This window comes from Azolla caroliniana, unplaced genomic scaffold, assembly GCF_043228905.1.
Source record: "Azolla caroliniana isolate FFs.n. ecotype wild unplaced genomic scaffold, voAzoCaro1.0.p SCAF_6, whole genome shotgun sequence".
Classification (NCBI taxonomy): Eukaryota; Viridiplantae; Streptophyta; class Polypodiopsida; order Salviniales; family Salviniaceae; genus Azolla; species Azolla caroliniana.
In genome coordinates, this window is record NW_028230441.1 from 19182783 (window position 1) to 19204561 (window position 21779).

The following is a 21779-nucleotide window of genomic DNA, read 5'->3' on the forward strand; positions in this document are numbered from 1 at the left end:
CGATTATTGTGAGTACGGATAGGTTGTTTTCTATGAGGGATTTCATATAAGTGTGGGGGAAATTTAGAGGGTGCGGTAGAATATTGAAATCTACTAGAAGTAGAAGGGGAGTTATGTGTAAAGAAGGGGGGGGTATGTGTAGGAAATGCATGAAAAGGGGGAGGGGTATAGTTTGGAAATAGGGAAACGTTGTGGGGGTTATTAGGGGGGAAATGCATAGGGGCATGGTTAAAAAATGGGGGAGGGGTATGAGGGGGGTTTATAGAAAATAAAGGGGGGGCATGCATCAAATTTGTAGGAAGTAAGGAGGGGGGGGGAGGGGCATGATTAGGGTTAAACACATATGGGAAGTGAGAGGGTATGTTTGAAATTGTCTGCAAGGGTGGGCTGGGGAGGAGAGCAGGAGGAGGAGGGCCGAGAGGGAAAGATGGAAGGTCGTTCGTGCCATGGCTTGCATGATCTCCTGCACAACCGCCATGGGGATACACTTCTTGTCTTATGTTGGCACGTGTGCCGCTTCCATAAGATGTACGGCCTTCGCATTGGATGGACCTCCCATATCGGCCCGTAGGATAATTACCGCCACGGCTCATGTGGCCGCCGTTATGGTGTGACAATCGTCCACCATCGCCGCACGTGTAGCCACTATCGAAGTAAGATCTTCGCTCTCTGTTGTATCCTTCCAATTCAAATTCCGGCGAGGTATGGTGGTGATGTATAGGCTCGTGTGAGGCTGAAATATATTGGTTTGAATTTCATTCGATGTTGGACAGATGCCCTCGGTGGGTATGTCGCTTCCGCCGCGCATGAGGGAACCGTGTGCCCTATATGGTTAGTTGGGTTGTAGATAGGATTAAAGAAAGGGCGATTAGGGTTATAAAGTAAGACTCGTGGGCCATAATGGTTTTGATGAGGATTTCTACTTACTTGATTATTTGTTATGTTGCAGATGTATTACGGGAGGAGGTTCCGGTGGTTCAACGATCGAGGATTTCTTTTTGCTGGAAAATTAGGGTTAGGGTTAGCAATAGGGTTAGATTTTTGAAAGGGATTAGGTTTTAGGTTCTTTGTAGAGGATTTTAGTTTGGGGTTGGGGTTAGAGTTAGAGTTAGCATTAGCTTTAGGGTTAGGTTTTTGAATGGGATCATTTGTAGAGGATTTCTTTGGTTTTTCACTCCCAATGTAATTTGGAATTGTAAAGGGACTGTTATAAACATTATAATCTTCATTATCACTCATCTCTATGTCGATTTCTCTAACATTGTTGTGCATGCTACTCTCTGCTTTGTCTCTACCGATAGTGGCCTTCTTTCTAATAGCCGCGGTAATAGAATATGTAACTTCTACTTCATCACAAGATCTAAGTATTTCTGTGGCAAACTCTTGCTGCCAATGTGCCATTCTATCTTGGAATGAATCAGGACCTACTAGTGATGTTACTTCTTGTATGAATGGGGGTTCTTGCATTGTTTCCATTATTTTTACTATGTCGGTACGAACTTGATTAGGAAAATCATCTATGGCTTTGGTTAATGCGTGGACTAATAAGTCTAAATGCCTAATATAGCATGTTGTAAGATCCTTGCGATATTGTGTTGTGAGGGCTAGAAATTCTGTTCGCAAGCTCGAATTGATCTCCTCATGACCTATTGTTAATTTCGGTGGGTGAACCCTAAGATTATGAGGGGTGATGTCATGTGAGTTTAGATAAGAGATATGCGTATACGTATTCTTAGCTTCTTGTGTGCGCCTATAAAGATGTTTAAATTCAGATGCCACTTTACGCTTATAGTCGTCAAAGTGGTGTGAGGACATATATGAGTCGGAGGAATTTACCTTTTCATTACTAGGATTAGAGTTGAGGAAAGTTGGGGATAATGTAGGGGCGCGTTGTCGTTTATTAGAACGTTTGTTGGCGCTTCTAGGTTTTGTTGGTGTCGGTGTAGTTGATGCCATCGCTGCAAAAGTCATCATATGTTGTGGAGTTTTTAGAATGTTCAAGTTCTAGAGGGTTCTAGAATATTCTCCAAAATATTCTCTAGAATATTCTAATGCATGTACTTCAACTCAAAATATAAATACTTGTAACCTCCTCGGTCCCTTTCAAGGGATTCAACACCAGTCATTGACGCATGAATATAGTGTTCTCATTTCGCCTCATTTTGTCTCATTGATCTTCATTTCTATCTTCATACTCTTGTGTCTTTCCCAGCTTCTTGGTGCGTTCGTGACAGAGGGGGAGAGAGCAAAAGGAAGGTGAACAAACTATTAAAGACAAAAGTAAAAACGGAATTACAAGAGCTTACTAGTTGGCGCAAGGACGCGATTGTCAAACGCAAAAGAGTGAATATCATTAACTAGTGTTGTTCACCTTGAATTCATTCAAGGTGAACTCAAATCTTTATACTAAGCGGCGTGCATGCCTATTGCATGCATGTGATACAATAGAGCATGTATGTACACATGCATGTGCCAAGTGTATATAATACAAGGGAGCAAACATGCACATGATCGTATACTGGATATGTTGGTTAACACATAACACTCGATTATAATGCAAGATGTCAAGAGTTAGAATCTTGACATAACCACTGTCATGTCCGTGACAATATCGCTCTTTCACTTTGAGTTCACCAAATAACGTCGCCAAGTTACATGCATTCGTGTGCTACTTGAGCGGGACCACCAGGGACTTGAACTAGAGAGGATGGATGATTCGAAGGCTCGTCAGTGTTGAATGATTGTCAAAGTGGAAAGATTGCCGAACTCGAAGGCTCTATAGAGTCGAAGGTAGTAGCAATTCGAACAGTGAGTTATGTTAATTAATCTAAAGAAACATGAGATTATGAATATATTTTACAATACTAAGTCTAGATTTTCCTTTATATAAGCTAAAACATTTCATTATGAAAAAAATTCCCTTTATAAAATAGGGTTTACAAGATGTTGGAGTTTTTTATTACAATAATGATAATTTTTCAGGAATTAAACATGAACTAAGAACCCTAAATCTTAATGAAGAAGATGAAAAATTAAACCCTAAAACAATAAGTATCATGTGGAGAATAAGAAGAAGATAAAGACAAAAAGAATAAGAGTGAAGCTTCTGGGAGAAAATCCTCGAGTTTCGATGTAAACTCCCAACAATCAATGGCCGCGTTGCCTCTTGTTGATAACGGTTTTACACGCCCTCTTGATTTGCTACCTTCGCTTCCTAATCCAACAAAGTTTTTACATCTCTTTCTCTCTCTCCCCCCTTTATTTGAATTCTCTTCACCCTTTTATAAGATTAAGGAGGCTTTCTTCTCAAATAAAAGTATGTGCTTTTTTAATTTTATTGCACGTCATGCTTTTTCTTTCCTAAATTAACAATAAAGTCACAAAATGTCTTCACACCATCAATTTATCAATCAACCTTTTAAATAATCCTAGGTTAACTAAAATTCTCCAATTGAACATCCCACATCACAACAACGAGAAACTCAAATATCTAGTGATCGAATATCCAAATGAGTTATAATGGTCATTGGTGTAATCAAAATGTGAATGTATTGTTCGTCAAATTTTATTACTATGGTTGAGAACATATATGTCAACATAATTATTTATACACAACCCAATCGTAAAAATAAATGCTCTTGAAGATTTTCTCATCTTGAGCAGATTGACTACACAAGACACTCATGTATCTAATGACTAAATATCTAAATGAGTTATAGTGTTCATTAGTGTAATCATAATGTGAACGTGTTGTTTGTCAATTTTTATTATTATGGTCGAGAACATATATGTCGACATAATTATTTATACACGACCCAATCATAAAAATAAATGCCCTCGACAATTTTCTCATCTTGAGCAATTTGACTACACAAGAAACTTATATATATATCGATTGAATATCCAAATGAGTTAAAGTGTTCATTGTTGTAATCCTAATGTGAACGTGTTGTTCGTAAAATCTTATTATTATGGTTGTGAATATATATGTCGATATAATTATTTATACGTGACCCAATCGTAAAAAATAAATTCCCTCAACGATGGGGTTGTGTCACGTGTGTTACAATAATACAAAGTTTGCGTCCATATTTTGTTTTTTTATTTATTTTTGTTGAAAATATAGATGCATATCCATAATCTATATATATATCATAAAAGATAAATAGATATAGATAAAAATAAGCACATTCGGGAGACAAAATAAAATGCAAAACACCCCCATGGCTAAACATAGAGCCATGAAATTTTTTTGTTTGGTTTTATTGATTCATTTTTAGAAATGTTTCCGCTAGTGTGGACACGACGATGACGGATTTGTCACCGCTTGTTGCAGTGATGACATGGATGCCCTAGAATGCCGAGCACACCGACTCCCTCATTCATGAAAAGAAACGTTAACCGAAGAGAAAAAGAAGTCTTAACATAATTGAAAGAAGAAGAAGAAGAAAAGAAACGGAGAACACCGAAGTTCTCGAGTTGTTTTTCCTGGATCAAGAAAACACGCTCCGATAATTGCACTAGGATTAAGGAACACATAAAAAAACATGGCAACACAAGAAAATGTTAACCACAATCTTATACCAACCATGAGAATCTCAAATTAACGTTAAATTGAATTAAGGAGAAACATAAGGAAGAGAGGGTGCTAGACTACCTAACCACCCCCTAACGAAGGTGAGACAGATCTAAATCACCTATCGGTGTCCCATACCACTGAGTATGAACATTGACCGTACCTTGGGTTTGAAGAAGGAGGTACACGTGTTTGAAGTTAGAGCTTTGCCACACTGTAAGAGTCCACACTGTAAGAGTCTTTAGTAAATAATAAAGATGACCACCCTGATGAAGGTAACTAGCCTTCTTGCACAAGTTCAAACACTAAGCCTTTGGTATATTTCTCACTTGCTTGCTTTCTTTTTTATAATTGGCCAAATGATGAAACACTCTAAAGTTATCTCACACAATAGGATTGAGATAACTCAATCCTCACCCTTCATTCCTTATCAATTAGCCCACACCTAGGTCCGAGGTTAGAGAACTATGATTATAGTTACGCTTGTAACAATTCCATTAAGAGGTTTGGTTTATTCATGTTTCTCCTCATGATCAATAGTTTTGTAACTTGATCAATGTAGCAATGTGATGTTTTCTAATACATCATGCGGGGAACACTATTGTATATGCAACGTGGTTTACTACACAACTTCAATGTGTGTCCAATTTTGTTCATAAGGAAATAAATATTGTGTGCGTAGTATAATAAGCTCATTGTGCCAATAAACATGGATTCACCACAACGTTATGCGTGCATGTATTAGTTGGCATTATAAAGAATCCAACCTTCATGTCACTATGCTTGAAATATATGCAAGCAAACATTTAGGATGGAAGCGAGTAGAGTTAGCTTTTAAACGTTTTGCTCGTAGGAAAGGTCATAGAGGCGAAGCTTAGCACGTTGTCTTTCGATTCAATGTCGTTGGGCCATGGCTATATGGAATAATAGACAACATCACATGGAGTCATCTGAACGGGTCAAATGAAGTCGGTATAAAACCCTAGCGGGAACGTGGCAAAAGAGTAGGGTTTTTTTAGATGCCACATTTGAAGAGTAAGGAGGGAGGAATGCTTTCGTCGCCCCCACGCGTGTGAACTTTGTCGTCGATGCGAGACCTACGAAACCCTAGGAGCCGGGGCGCGTGTGCCATGAAAGCAAGAAAAAGCAAGAAAAATCAGAAAAGGCAAGAAAAAGCAAGAAAAAGCAAGAAAAAGCAGAAAAAGCAAGGAAAAGCAGAAAAGGCAGAAAAAGCAAGAAAAAGCAGAAAAAGCAAAAAAGCAAGGAAAAGCAAAAAAAGCAGGAAAAAGCAGAAGATGCGCGTTTCAAAAATCCATGTGTAATGTGGAGAGGCCCCTTTCATCGCATTCTCTTCTTCTTCTTCTTCTTCTTCTTCTTCTTCCTCCGTCTTTTTCTTTTTTTTTGCCGCCTCTGCTTTTCCCTCAAACCCTAATCGAAGACGCAGACACTCGCAGAGAACCGGGAAAGAGCCCTCCCTCCCTTCTACACAGAAGCTAACCCCAGATTTCTTGCATTTTTTGGTCGTTTTTTTTAAGGATCCATGTCTCGCATCTATGTTGGAAACCTTGATCCTCGGTCCTCTGAACGAGATCTCGAAGATGAATTCAGACAGTATGGAGTCCTACGCAGGTAGGTATCCGCCTCCTTCTCGTTCTTGTTGAAATACCTATTTACGGTGTCACGAATTGTCTTAAAACCTGCTCTGCTTCTGTGTTTTTTTTTTCTCTTCGTCCGAGGTCCATTTGTGTTGTCATGAAACCTGTCTGGCACCTGTTTTGTCCTTGTTTCCATATGTACATATATGTGGTCTAATTGATTATCTGAATCCCTATTTTGTGATGTATATGTCATGTAGTGAGTTCTGAAGGAATCTGCTCTGCTTGGTTTATCCTTCCTCTTCAGCAAGATTCTGTCTGATTTTAAGCTATCTCTATGGGATAGTTAGCTCCTCTTTTTGTTCTCTTTTCTCGCCTCGAAACTAGTTTTAGAAGCAAAGTATATAATCATTGTATTGGACGATCTATATGTGGTGCACTGAACTGTGCTGTGCATCTTTTTGTCCTCCTTTTTCGTTTTAGCTCATCTACCTGTTCCTTGATATGCTTCTGCAGATATCTTTGAAACTTAAGCAAGCTGTCTGTAAAGTCAAGTGTTTGATCAAGATCTACATGTGTTCCAGTGAATGATATTTAGAGCTCTTTTGTTCACTTCAATTTTCCGTGCATGTCTCCCATATTTCCAGTGATGCAAGATAAGCATAGTATTTTTTTAATTCATTCCATACAGTAATGGACGATAACTGATGATGGTGCAGGAAAATCTACATATAGTTGTAGTGAATGTTCCCTTTTGTGATGCAAGCTCTTTTGCTTCTGTTTCTTGTTCTTCTTGCAATGTTCTTTTAGTTCTTTGCCCCTTCTTATTTATTACAATATTTCATGTATATCTTCGGGCTATTATCAAGTTCCCATTGGTGCGTTAGACATCTGAGAAATACAATATTTTGTGTAAAGTGAATGATAACTAGGTGAATAGTTAAAAATCACGGTTCAATTAGAAATGTAAAGTGCGATGCAGAAACTTAGATGAATTGTATATTATCAGCAAAAATTGTGGTGGTTATTTCATTTATAAGCACTCAAACCAGCAGAATCATTAATATTCAAGCATGGTCTCTGATCAAACATAGTTTATACAACCTTTTGGATATGATATCATCAGGGAAGGATTCTGTTTTGCATAATTAAGAATGGAAGGAATTGCAGTAGCCTGTGGTCTCAGAGTGTCCATCTTTGCAATAATAACCTTCATACAACCTATCAAAAACACCTGTGTAAGCAACTAAAACAGTGAAGGTGTTAAGATAATATGACCAATTTTCCTTTTTCACAGCAGTTGAGTAATGAATTCCGTGGAGAATAATTAGGAAGTGGAAGAAATAGTGGTACAGTGATTCACTCACTGTTTCTTGATTTGGTTACTTGTAATTCTAAAATTAGTCCACTTCCAATTTGCAGTGTATGGGTTGCTAGGAAGCCCCCAGGATTTGCGTTTGTGGAGTTTGAGGATCGCAGAGATGCCACCGATGCTGTTCGAGCTTTGAATGGTACTGAGATTCTATTTGGCTATTGGAGATTTGTTTTAACTCGTTATGTTCTGACTTCTCAAGGACGAAGCATTCATATTGCACTACAATAATGGAGTCTTATTAAGTTTTGTGGAATCCAGATATGTATTAACCTGTTTTTCGTGGCTTCTTTAAGGATGAAGTGCACTGATTGTGTTTCAAGTCTTGTTAATTTTTTCAGGGAAAAATGGGTGGAGAGTGGAGATTTCTCGCAGTTCTGGTGGAGGTGGAGGAGGGGGTGCCCCTCGAGGTGGTAGTCGTGGAGGAGATGATATGAAATGTTATGAATGTGGAGAATCTGGCCACTTTGCAAGGGAATGCAGACTAAGGATAGGGCCCTCAGGTCTTGGTAGTGGAATTCGAGCACGAAGTCGCAGTCCCCGTTATCGTCGAAGCCCAAGTTACGGACGGAGGTACTGAAAACATGTGTTTTTAGGTAGTATCAATCTATGGAACATCACTAAGAGAAAAACTTTGTAATAATACGCCTGAATAGCCTAAATCTTTGCTTTTTCCCAAGATTCTCATCAAAGCCCCAAAAGAGGGTTTAGGGTTTAGGCCATATAATTGCTCAAATGGTGCATTTAATGGAGAACCAAGGACATGAAATGAGTATATAATTGATTAAATAGTGTATATAATTGCTTGAGGAGTTAGCCAAGTCATTTGGGAGAAAACCTCGAGCATTTCAGATTTTTTTTCTGTCAGCAATCACAGTGCGAAGTAATAACTAAATGAATAATGTATCTGCTTGTGGCACAGTGGTGCAAGTCCTAGGAGGAGGAGCCCTCGTGGTTATGGATCTAGAAGGAGTCGTTCACCTGTACGAGGAAGAGGAGGTTACTCTCCTTTGAGAGAACGAAGCTTCAGTCGATCACCCCCTCCATTCCGACCAAGTTATAAAACTTCTCCTCTTGCCAATGGGTATGGTATACATATATCATGATTTCAAATTTCATTAAAATGGTTTATTAGTATCGAATTTACAAATATCTCCGAGTTTTGGCCATTATTTCTATTATTTCTCCAATTTCCCTTGGTCACCACTTAAACAGAGAAAGGAATTATGGATTCTCCATATGATTGTTCGAATATCACATAAAAAGAATGAATTGACCATATAATTGTTCAAATACCCCGCTTTTCTCTTTTGGGGGTGTTTACCAAGGGCATTTGGGGAAAGAATGAAAACATTGGTATTTGATGAAGTAAAGAAAAACTAGGGTATTGCAGAAGTTCTCTCCAAATCTATCATGGTTATAATTGTATATGCTTGTTTTGTCATCAGGAGTCCTCCAGTAAAGGGGCGCCGCTATGAGAGAAGTATCAGTCCTTGATTTGAGAGCACTTATCAGCAGTTATTATGAGCATAAAGAACACTCTGATTATATATCACCCACATATGAAATGTTAGTACAAAGCTTTTGTGGACATGACTTGTTGGAACTCAAATTTAGATGTCAGGGGCATCAAACTGTTAAATTTATCTTCAGATCTCTCTGGGCTACAGTTTCGTTATCCTTCAGCGGAAGGCAGAATACTAAAAGCTTAAAGAGAGGGGATGGATAAGTTTTTCTGCTCTGTTCATTTGGTTTTTGAGACTTACTGAACATAAGCTATGTCTGATTCACTCTTATAGTTTATTCTTTGTTTAGACTGTAGCGTTGTAGAAAGATTATTAACAAGCACAAACTTATTTAGGATTTTTGTTTTGTTATGAGGTGTTCTTCTACCATGGATCGGTGCCTTGCGAAATTCTGCTTCTAAATTGGTTTTATGATTCTGCATCACCTTCCTCATCGTTGATGCTCGTAGAAGAGAATTAATCTGCAAACTCTGCTATCTGCTCAGTGTCATCTTCATTCTTCATTAACTGCACAAAAATCTTCAGATGCACACTCTTCAAAAGGGTGAACAATCCCTTCGGCTTCTTTGCTTGCTAACATTCTTTAGAAGAAGGGATTCTTATGCGCAAACAAACTTTTCCTTCACAGATATATCCTTAAATTGGTTTTAAACCATTGAATTGTCATCATTGGTACTGGTAGAAGATGGTAAATCTACTCCAAATTCTTCTACCTTCATTCGCTTCACTAACTGTTCGTGGAAATCTACTTTTCAAAGGGAATACTTCAGAGGCTCATTCCTCTTGAAAGATTCTTGAGACCTTGCATATGTCCTGTGAAGATGATATATGCACATATTTTCATACGGTTGCTTTGTTTCTCGTAGATTTCTTGAAAAGGAAAATACTGTTCATTTCCACAAACGTCTCCTGGTCTCCTCTTTGCAGATAAGTCAGCATCTCGTAGATCTTTTGGAGATGTCTTCTTTTCACGAATATTTTCTGAAATATATCTGAAATTGCTTTTAAAACATTATCTCCAGCCTTATCTTACTCATCATTGCCCATAGAGAAGAGTTAACCTGCTGCTGTTCATTTTTCACTCTTCGACTATTCAAAGTCTCCAGATTCGTAAAGAGGTCATCTTTTTGAGCCTAAACTCCCAAGACCTAATTTGCTTATATTTATTTGCATGCGGCTGATATGCATTGCTTGATCTACGCCATCATTCTGCTACTTGTAGAAGACAGTTGGTTTGTTTCAAATTCTGCAGTCTTCATCATTAACTAGTTGAGAAGGCCCTGAAACCCTCTTAAAAGGGGAGCATGTCTCCTTTGCAGATATATGTATTCTGTGAACAACAAACTGCCTATGTGCATGTGTGTGTTTATTGATAATACAATTGCAGATATGTCTCCTTAATTGGTTTTTAAGGTTAACTGCATCTTGGTCCTAACCTTATCTGCATCATTGTTGCTACGTCATGGAAGATGATCAGCCTCGAATGCTGATGATTGCTATCTTCATTTCTGTTTACCTTTCCAAATGTCTCTTAGGCACACCCTCCAAAGTGTTATATTTATTTTGAGGTTGATATGTTTTAAAAGATGGGGACATATCTATCTCTTGGTAATATGTTAATTGTATAGTGTTTAAAGGACATGACCTTACTCTGTTTAAAACCTTACAAGCGTATTTTCAGCATTGACATAAGTCGGGCTTTAAAATGGAATTTATCCATCATTGTAGCCTAGTTTCATGGTGGATTTTGTTCATTGTTGTGGTGTAGCCTAATTTTGAAGATAGATTTTCATCATCAGCATAATGTAGTTTGAAAATAAAATTTGTCATCATTCGTTTAGCTTAGTTTCAAGAGGGAATATGGCGGTCATTTCCATACTGTAGTTACCTTGACAGAATTTGATCATCAGCAAAGCGTATATTGTGAATGTTCATTTATTATTGGCATAGCTTAGTCTCGAATGGAATTTATTCATCATTTCTATAGAATTTGTTCAAGCATTGGCGCAAGATGAGATGTAAATTGTCAACTTGATGGGATTTATTGTCATTGGTGTAAGGGTTTAGGGTTGTTGCAAGCAATAATTTATTAATCATCAGCATAGTTTTAACTACATACAATTCTAGCTTACCCTTCACCATCTCCTAGCTGAGATAATTGTATTATTGTAACTGAAATGAATTATGGAATTATGGCAAGGTCGATGTACTTCTCTAAAGATATTCATCGCCATCTGAAATGAAGAAGAGTATTGCTAAATTTCTTGTTGTTGGCAAGGCGTATGGTTCCAAGTGAGTAACTTCACCAAGGTGTGAATCAATTTGGGGAAATAACTTTTTTTTGCAAGGTGAAGAAATTGTTTGTGTTGCAATAATGTTTTGAACAATAAGTTGCCAAAACACTTGACCAAATATTGTTGCCATTGTAGCAATATTGATGGAGGTATGAAATCTGATGCCATTCTCTTAGCACCACTTAATGTTTCTTTTTGCACCTCAATGCTTTATCTTGCTACCATCCTAATGAAGATGTTTGGAATTTTGGAGTTTCATTGACTATGAAAGTGAAGTCCAATTCCTCTTTGATACAGATAGACAATGAATGCATTTAGACTCACACTTCCTTCATTAGAAAATTTATTCTACAAAATGCCGAAATTTATTTTCCCATATATTTATTAGCTCAAACAATACACTCATAATTATGTCATTCTCAAATATAATCCTTTGGAACTATGCAAAATATGTCTCGAATTAACAATCATTAAAAAGGATGTGTATGAAGTCATGACTGTATTGCAAAAATAATCGTAAGAAAATATTTAACATGATTGTATTGTAAAAAACATTTAACTATTCTATAATGCTGCCCTATTGAAAATAAAATTTGACCTTCCAATCATAATAGTGCAAACTTTCCTTGGACATTCTTATTTCTCTTTTTTGTCAATAAAAGAGAACAAACCACCCACCATTAATGAAAAGGGAATACACTTTCATTACCATTCTTGGTGAAAGCACAAAGTACATTATAAAATCCACGAGTATTCTTGTAAACTATATTGCATCACTTTGTGTTGGCATTGAATATAGTTCATTTGTGTTTATAAAGTTGATGTATAGGAGGATACTTGAACCAATGAGTACGAAACAATAACCATGTTCTTGGAAACTATAAAGCACCACTCGGGTACACATATTGAACATAGTTTATTTGTGTTCATTAAGTTGATGTATATGATATTTGAGCTAATGAGTATGAAACATACAAATAAATCCTCGAATTGCATTCAAATAGTTTACAACAATTATTTGTGCAAAGGAAATGGCAGGAGAGTTATATAGAAACAAGATTATATTAATTTGAAATGTTATGCTACCAAGAAATCATAAAGGTGGATAAAGAGAAAGCTTGGGTGGCAACCCCTTGCAAGAATAATGCATGTTTAAGCTCACACAAAGGCCCACATGATCCGTGTGCAAGCAAGTCATGTTTTGGTCCTACGATTGGATTGCCCCTTAATGGACAATAGTGAACACCATCTCTATCTCTCTCTAAGGAAACAATATGATTGGAGATGTACAATTGTACAAGGTGGCATGATACTACTTGGTGGGCCTTTGAACTTGGAATAAAAATCAACAAATGGTTTATTGAAAAGGAACAACACGTTTTCAAAGAGGAAGGAAAATGTGTTAATTCTTGGCATAGGCAATGTACAACCCCAAGAGCAAGAGCCTCGCTGCCAACCCAAATACTCTACATTTTTAGGTGATAAGAAGATATAGTGAGTTGAGGTTGAAGAAAACACGTCTACAAGCTGAAAGTATATCATATAGCTCAGAACCCCAAAGAAAGGTCTTTTATTCTAAATTGCGAAAATGTAAAGCGAGAGTTGGCTCATTCAATAACGTTAACAAGAAGAAAAACCTATACTCGACAACTCTAAACCCTAATGCAGGAGGAATTACGAATTGGTGAGCATGAGGCACAACACATCATAGTGGGCAAGGACAAACGTAGGAATATAGGAAATTATGCTCTTTGCCATGAGAGAGGGCACATGCAATGTGTTTCGTTGGTAAGGTGAGAGAGAGAGAGAGAGAGAGAGAGAGAGAGAGAGAGAGAGAGAGAGAGAGAGAGAGAGAGAGCCAAGATGGATATAACTCAGTTGGTAAGGTTGCCCAATGGAGACTAGGTGATTATGGGTTCAACCCCTACATTCCACAGTGGATCTAGTGAATTAAGAGATATATATGAAGTATATAATAGAGAGGTGAGAAAAATTGGGTTTCAAACCCAAGATGCAATGCTTGTAGTGTTAACAACTTATCACTAGGTTAAGTAATTACAATAAAGAGACAAAGAGAGAGATTCTATGTCGAATTTGGTCTTAGAAGACGTTAATCTCTCTCTCTCTCTCTCTCTCTCTCTCTTCCTAACCTCTTTAGAGGTCAAATATGAACTATGAGACTAAAAATATTACATTTCACATAATACATGATGTTCAAGAACTTTACCAATAAATGGTTGGGAGTGGAGAGTGCACATTTTTGTGATTGTGAGAGAAATTCGTGTGTGCAAGGATTGGGTTTGGTCGAGAAGATGTGTGGAAAGGATAGTCTGAATGTGATGAAAGGCAGAGAGAACATTTTGATCAAGAGTGTTGATAGAGAGAGAGAGAGAGAGAGAGAGAGAGAGAGAGAGAGAGAGAGAGAGAGAGAGCTACCATGTAGTTAGTGGGTGACCATACTCTATTCTCTATTGTGACACCCATTGGAAGTAGTGTTTTTTTCACCAAAGAGAGAGAGAGAGAGAGAGAGAGAGAGAGAGAGAGAGAGAGGATACATATGTATGTATGTAGATACATACATTATATATGTATGTATGCAGTCCTCTAGAAGGAGAGGCATGGAATGGTGGAGGAACATTATTTCCTTTCATTTATGTACATAATTTGAAAAACCTAAACATGTTACATATACATACATACATATTTGATGTGTGTTTGTTTGTGTATTGACTTACTAAACTCAGATAGAGGCAGAGGCAGAGGCAGAGGCAGAGGCAGAGGAGGGGTTTAATCCAATCCCTCCCCTGCCCCTTCTCCACCCAGAAACAGAGTCTTCTCTCTCTCTCTCTCTCTCTCATAGACCTCCCTCCCTCCTTGGCCCAAAATCATGCAATCAATCTGTATCTTCTCCCACACACCTCATTGATCTGTCTGTGTAACAAGCCTCTTATGATACATACAGTCTGAGTGAGGATTTTAAGAAACAAAACAAAGCCACCCACCTCCCCTCCATCCATCCATCCATCCATCCATCCATCCATCTTATGAAATCAATGCTCTTCAGCCTCAAATCAATCTAAATAAATCCATCTTTCCCTTTTATCACCACCGCCCCATCCCCCACGACCAAAAATCGAATTGAAACCCTAAAAAGAAGAAAGAAGAGAGGAAGAATTGCCATCAATGGAGTGTCCTTCTAATGAATTGCCCCAGTCTTTGCTTGAAGCTTTGCCCTCTGATCCCTATGATCAACTTGAAGTGGCATGCAAGATCACTTCCATGGCGGTCACCGCGCGCGTCGGGAAGCTCGAGGCGGAGGCCAAATACCTCCAGAGGCTTGTCGCTGACAAGGAGCTCCTCGTTTCTGACCTCCAAGTACGCGTCGGAGAGCTCCAGCAAGCTCTGAAAGATTCCTCAGCCCAACTCTCTCATGCTCTCCAGGAACAGGTATTTACAAAGAGTTCATTTTTCTCATTCCTCTTCCTGTTTTGATTGTTCACACTTTTAGGGTTTCTTTCAAGTTTAGTCCAGTATCTCTCTCTCTCTCTGTCTCTCTCATCCTCTCCATGAATACATTATCATTATTCGTTTGGGTTTTTCTATTTTTCTTCTGTTTCTCGTTTTAGGGTTTCAATAGTCTGTCTGTCTGGCATGCTCTCCATGAATATAGTTTTGTTAATTTTCGTTGTGTATTATTTATATATTTTCCTCATCATGATCTTCTATTTAGGGTTCTCAATGGATATGAAGGATTTCAATTTCATTTTTTTCCGATTAGATTTCTGATGCCCTGCATGAACCTTCATTTTGCTTTTGCCTCTCTTTTTATGTCTTTCTGATTCAAAAAAATAATTTTGATAGCTATTCTCAGGCGTTATATGAGTTGATATTTTCCTTCCCTTTTCTTCTACCCAAAACATTGCAAAGCTTGTTGATTTTCAACTCATCATGATCTGCATAGGGCCATTAAGTCATATTACTGTATATTTTGCCCATAGTTTTCTCATCATCATCATCATCTATTTAGGGTTTTAAATCATAATCCTGTAAATAGTCTTTATTTTTTTCTTGTGATCTGTCTGAAGAGTTAACAAAGCAAACCATGCATTATATATTCTTGAAATGATCATTTTTCTCTTCTAAAGATAGAGTTTTCTTTAACTGAAGAAAGTATGGCTTCCCCGTTATTATCACTGTTTTTTTCCAAATGGCGTTGGTTGCTTTTCTATTTGTTTAATCTCATCATGATTTCTTCCCAACAACTTTTGGTAACATCAGGTTTAGGCTCAAGGTTAATCTGCATAGTACCGTATTTTTGCTCCTCAATTTCGAAGCATGTGAACAGAGTACCTAGATCCACGGTACTTAGGTTCTCCATGAACACTATGTTATTATATTAGTCAGATCTTGAGGATCAGGTCAAAGAGTATCTATATGGATTGAGCATTGTCATTTGTTAAAAGAGGATTCTGGCATTACATTGATACGGAGATATCTATCCTATGCAAGTGTCTAGATGCTGCAAGTCTGAACTATGCATTCTCTATGAAACCCTAACCTGGCAGTGAAATTTGACATTGGCCTATTGAGAAGCTTATTAATGACTGTTTGAAATCTTGAGCAAATTGTTTATTTTTACTAAATCTTTTATGTTTTATATCCCCTCTTTCACAGCTCATGATATTTTGTACAGTTACAACTTCGTGGAGCATTAGCATCAATGTGTTACGATAAGGCACAAGTTTCATAATTATCAGTTCAAGTACTCTAGAATAATGTTCAATGAATAAATATTCTGTATTGGACTGTATGCATTTTGTTTCGGAACTTATATATAATTTGTTTTCAACATAGGCATCCTCTTTGTTAAGAAGTTCATAGAGATTGAATTTTCATCAATCAACTTATACGCAAGTTGTTTTCTGTATTAGCAACCTGTTTTTCAAGAACTTCATTAGAGACTGTAAATGGTATGATTCCACCGAGTGACAGAGTATTGATAAAAATAGGAGGTGAAAGTTATAAACAATCTCTAGATACCAATCAGGAGAGCTTCCTCTTCATGCTTAAAATGATAGCAAATTCTGGAACAAATTACCACAAATTTATAGGAATCTATGAGAAAAGCTTATATGGATTTTGTAGGAATGAATTTCACCAAGAGATTAAGTATAGTCTCGAACAAACCATGCAATGACTCGAATAGGTACAATGTTACACTTTGTGAAAGCATGACGATGCTTGTTTTCTTGTTGATAATCATTTTTATGGGTTTCTTAAGACAGATTCGATTTTACAGGCAAAACTCACATCTGAAAAGAACATGCTTGCATCCACTGTGAAGAAATTGAGTCGTGATGTTCTGAAGGTAATACTGGAAGAAATGAATGACGCATTAGAGTTCAGGTCAAACTTAAAATGAATAGTGTTTGTTGGTAAACTTTTCATCATGTCTCATTATGATTTTCTTGTATTTCAGCTGGAAAGCTTTAAGAAGACATTGATGCATTCTCTACAGGAAGAAGATGAGAATCACGCGGTAAGATGTTTTCTGATTCTGAATAGTACTGGCGTTTGATCTGATTCTTGTAATTTGAATTTTGGCAATTCATATTTTATCAGCAGGAAATTAGTGATGACAAACAGTCAACTGACAGACTTACTTCAGCAGATTCTTCATTTTCATCACTCACTCCTTCTCCAGGTTAGTTAATATAACCACCATTCTAATTCAATTGTTGACAGCAATGACTTTAATAATAACATGCGTGGAGGAAATTATAAGTTTAGTGCAATGTTATTCAGAAATCATATACAGGTTTCTTAATAGAGGATACATTTCTGTCCAAGTTATGAGATATCAATTATGAACAGATTCAGATGAAGGTTTATTACCTTTTGTTAAAATGAGTATTTTGAACACTGGTTTAATGACCTTGGTCAATTGATCCATAGAAGGGTTTTTGGAGAGGCAGGGGAGGGGCAATTATTAAAAGTTCTGTTTGATATGATGTGTGTAGATGGTGAAATCAACAGCAATGGTCGACAGTTCGCTTCGGCCTCTGCTAATCGTACTCCTGAGTTCACGCCTTCTGGTTCACCTAAGAGAACACCAATGACATTGCCGCCCCGGGGCAGATCAGCAGCAGTTTCTCCAACACTACAGGCAGTGAAAGGGCCTCTAAAGTGGCACTCGAGTAGTGATGGAAGACTGTCTCTGCCATCGTCAATGCCAACAAGCAAACATTCCACAGCACCCAATTCACCACCAAAATCGGGGCCAAATTCAGGTCACTTCATTTATATAATTTACATATATGTGTGCATGTATGTGCATGCATATGTATACAGATAGTAAAAATGCTGAACAAGATTGTTGGAAATTTTGCTAATGTTTTATCACTGACTCTGTGTTCTTGATCAAATCTATTAGCTCGAACATCAAGAGTTGATGGCAAAGAGTTCTTCCGCCAAGCTAGGTGAGAGCTTACATAATATAACTGATTTGTTCGTACCTGTGCTTCTTGATTTTACTGAAAACAATGCATCTTTATATCATTACCAAACTGATTTGTGTAGGAATCGTCTCTCTTATGAGCAGTTCAGTGCATTTCTCACTAACATCAAGGATCTAAATGCACATAAACAAAGCAGGGAGGTTAGGATCCAATATATGCTTGTTGAGTTTGTATAATGATTGTTCTGCTTCAAAAAACTGATGTTTCATTGTTAAACAGGAAGCTTTGAGAAAAGCACGAGAGATTTTTGGCCCAGAAAATGAGGATATGTATTCTGCCTTCTATGGTTTGCTTCATCGTCAACTTCCTGGCCAAGGATAGATGTTTATCCAGCATGGCAACTTCTGGAACAATAATCTATCACTCTTTGACAGAAGTGAGTTGTCTCTTGTTACCCTTTGCTAAAATATCAAGTCTTAACCATGTTTAGATTTAGAGGGGCATGGTCTTCTATTATTTCAAAAGTATTTGAGCTTGAAGTCATTCCAATGGTTTTTTTCAAAATGTCAAGGTTTTATACATCTTTTCTGTTTGGATGTTTAAATTTCCATGTTTATTGAAAATGGGCGTTCAATTATACTTGAAACAAAATATCAAGTTCCAACTTCCAAACATTAATTGAGATCATGGCTTCAAATTGAGTCATGGCTTACTGTATTGTTTAAAGGGAAGGTTTTGGAAGTGAAGTGGTTTAGTTGGAAAGTGGAGGAGGTGTTAGCTCAATATATATAGAGGACAAAGCATGCAATTTCAGTATTTTTATTATCTTAATCCACAATATACATAATTGAAATATTGTACGAGAAATTGTGAAACTTTAACGTAGGATTTGAACATAGACTCTGGGCCACATCACTAGACTCAGATTTCAATGAGCCAGGAATAGATATAGGTAATAGTCTATAAGGACTTGGGCATAGACTTTGGAGGCATTCAGGTACATCACTAGAGAGTAGATAGATAACAGGTCTTGCCTATGTCATGTTGATCATCCAATGTAATAGTAATTCTAAATAGCCATTCAAAATATCATGACTCCTGATGAATTCGTGTCTGTCACTGTGAAGAAGTCTTCACGTCATCCTTCTCTTTTATCGTGATGTGGAGGACTCAGGAGGACGAATTTGGGTAACTCTTAACCTCACCCATATTTACTTCGCTGTTTCTTTTTGCCCAAGAGCCCACCAAATGATTCTATCTTGGCCCATTCTTTTCCATTAGAGGTGCATGAGTGAATGATATAATTTTGGTCCATGAATGAAGGAATATGCTCAAATGCTAGAGTTCGGATCTCATTTAAATATTTAATACAATGCACTATACAAACAGTTGAGAACTCTACAGGAATTGATCAGTTGACTGTCCCAATATTAGCTTGCTAATGCACTATACAAGTAGTTGAGAACTCTACAGGAATTGACCAGTTGAATATCCCAAGATTAGCATGCTAATCTAGTTACCGATATGTATGTGTTTAATATGATATAGGCCTATTTATGTGTCTCGTCTTGGTATATCATGTGATGGAGGTCTAGATAGTTTTGTAGTCCTTATACTGAAAGATGCAAAACTATTTCTTATGACTCAATTCACGTATAAAGATTGTTAGTTTAAATGATAAAAAATCATTACCAATATGAATTGCCAAACAACACATAAGCGTGCACTCACACAGACACACATATTATATATATATATATATCTTCAGCTTAACCTAAAAATAGAAATGTTCATTCTCCTTGTAATGATTGTACAACCAATATGAACAACTAATGCTTGTTCCTCAATGCAGATATACTACAGAAAGAAGATAATGGATATTTTTGAGATACATGCATACCCAATGCAAATGCATTCTGAAAGAACACAATGGGGCTTACAAGTATAATGCCATTATTGTTTTAGGTTTTATGGCATTGAAACATCTGAAGTGGTAACTAAAGGACTAGGGTTCAGCAAGGATGATTCCTATGTATACTTTTATCATTTTGAAGTTACGTGAATCCTTATCATTGTTCTGAAGAAATTGGATTCACATTGTTCTAAGGAAATTGTCTTCCCTCGGATGTTTGGAATTTTGAACAATACCTTTTAACAAAAAAATCTTTTCGGCATGCTCTGTTTCCCTGAATAGCCCTAATAACTCCTGTTGTGTGAAAAAGGTTGATTTTTCCAAATTATACATGTTTTAAATGCAATTATTAAGGTGGTAAAGGTTTGTTTTGATATCGACGATACTGATTGCAATATATATTGAGCAGTTTGCTGAAGAAAACATATTCCAATATCTCATGCTCTCCATATATATGAGCGTTGTATGCATTTCCTTAACCCTGGATTCAGAACTAATGTATCATCGTTGAGTGATTGGCTTCACATTTATAGGGTTGAAACTCGTTCCTTGTTTTGTTTCTCTTCAAACTTCTGAGACATCTTTTGAAAACATGCCTTCAAAATTTCATGCTTTCCTTACCACATCGGTGATACAGAAGTAGATGTTTGAAGCTGATTCCTTGTTCTTTGAACTTTTTGAGGCATTTTTTGATGCTTTCAATACCGCATTTGTGATATAAAGATGTTTAGATTCTTTTGAAAAGTTCTGGAAGCACATCTGGTTAGAGTTTTATTGGGTGGAAAATCTGTTTTGTATTGTTCAAGTTTGATTTCTGCGGGTGCTGTTAATTGATTGCCCTCATGGATCAGAGATTATGCAAATTTGTTCTTGTTTTAGTTTTGAATGATCAAATATCTTCTTATTTGTTTTAAACTTGTAATGGAATTGGTTTTGACCGAAGAGGAGAATGTAGAGAATGTAGTTCAATCTCTATTCTTGCATTTTCTTGGGTTTAGGTACATGAAAAGGAGGAAGAAAACACAAGAAAGGACAATTTTGAGAAGCTTTTGCCTTGAATCACTGAATGCCTTATCACTTGGTTTGCCTTGAAACACTTGTTGACCTAGGGCTAATTGGGTTTGGAATTGGAAGAAGATTGGCACCATGCTCTACATATTTGTTTCTCAACGAATTACATGCCTTAGAAGAAATTCTCTTGGATTTATTTTCTTGTTTCTAATTGGTGCAAAAAGACTTAACAGCTTGCTAATCAATATGAGGCGTATGGTGAGAACCTAAAATGACATTGTAACATTTTATGATTTTAAGGTCAGTTGGTATTGATCGATTTGGATAGAGTTGACGTGCTCAAGGCTACACAATGAGCCTGCAAATGATGAAATATGTGAAGGTTTTGAAAATTTCAATGTATGAGGATAAAATAGGCTTCTTTCACGGAAAGATGTAGCGATAAATAGAGAGAAAAAATGTCAAACTAACATATTTGAAGAAAAGGTGGATTGAGTATGTGAACTGATGTTAAAATACAAACACACGCTTTAGAATAGTTGACACAACTTGAGAATGGTGATACTTGCTCTACTATACGAAAACTATAACACAAATTCAGCAAATTTTTCATCCATGCTGTAAATTGCAAGGTGATTGGAACAAATAAAGCTTTGTAATATGTTACCACCTAACCAAGAAGCTATGAAATTCCCTAATCACTTCATTTCATGAAACAAATTTACAAATAACACCTTTAATGATGCAATCACTCTATTGATTATTATAAGTACTACATCAATTTATCAAAGAGGCAATAACTTAAATGGCAAACTTTTTGGTCCTATTTTGGTTTCATTTTTAAAGTGTAGATATATACATTGCATATGGAACTTAATTTTTTTGTATTATGCATCCATTCTCTCTAAGGTCATAGAGTAATTGAACCTAAATAGAAAATAAAACACAACATTTGAATGTAAAACAAAAAAAGAGGCTAGCAAAAGAAAAACAAGAGCCATTCTTTTTGGGGATCCAAACTTGGATCCACATGTC

At 36.9% G+C, this 21779-nt stretch overlaps 2 protein-coding genes and 1 long non-coding RNA gene across 6 annotated transcripts; all 3 read left to right on the plus strand.

Annotated features, from left to right (window-relative positions):
• The first annotated feature begins 381 nt into the window (after positions 1-381).
• LOC147863234 (uncharacterized) lies at positions 382-1242 on the plus strand. Its single transcript, XR_015529962.1, has 2 exons — positions 382-653; positions 950-1242. It is a non-coding gene; the product is annotated as an uncharacterized LOC147863234 (long non-coding RNA).
• A 4803-nt stretch (positions 1243-6045) lies between these two features.
• On the plus strand, positions 6046-9914 carry LOC147863235 (serine/arginine-rich splicing factor RSZ21-like). Of its 2 annotated transcripts, XR_015529927.1 has the most exons (6): positions 6046-6205; positions 7594-7682; positions 7885-8116; positions 8466-8627; positions 8992-9112; positions 9197-9914. XR_015529927.1 is itself a non-coding variant. In XM_087321030.1 (5 exons), exons 1-5 carry the CDS (start codon positions 6117-6119, stop codon positions 9038-9040), a joined length of 621 nt encoding a protein of 206 aa, XP_087177156.1. In that variant the 5' UTR covers positions 6046-6116; the 3' UTR covers positions 9041-9914. The 2 variants fall into 2 exon arrangements, 1 of the variants encoding a protein (XP_087177156.1); XM_087321030.1 differs by having other exon boundaries at positions 8992-9914.
• Positions 9915-14312: 4398 nt separating this feature from the next.
• Positions 14313-20107, plus strand: LOC147863236 (uncharacterized protein At4g15545-like). Of its 3 annotated transcripts, none has more exons than XM_087321517.1 (9): positions 14313-14810; positions 16663-16731; positions 16843-16902; positions 16989-17067; positions 17384-17653; positions 17797-17842; positions 17943-18021; positions 18101-18271; positions 19689-20107. In XM_087321517.1, exons 1-8 carry the CDS (start codon positions 14547-14549, stop codon positions 18200-18202), a joined length of 969 nt encoding a protein of 322 aa, XP_087177643.1. In that variant the 5' UTR covers positions 14313-14546; the 3' UTR covers positions 18203-18271; positions 19689-20107. The 3 variants fall into 3 exon arrangements, with proteins under 3 accessions (XP_087177643.1, XP_087177641.1, XP_087177642.1); XM_087321515.1 differs by having other exon boundaries at positions 14318-14810; positions 16986-17067; XM_087321516.1 differs by having other exon boundaries at positions 14318-14810; positions 16986-17067; positions 18101-18257; positions 19674-20107.
• The last annotated feature ends 1672 nt before the right edge of the window (positions 20108-21779 follow it).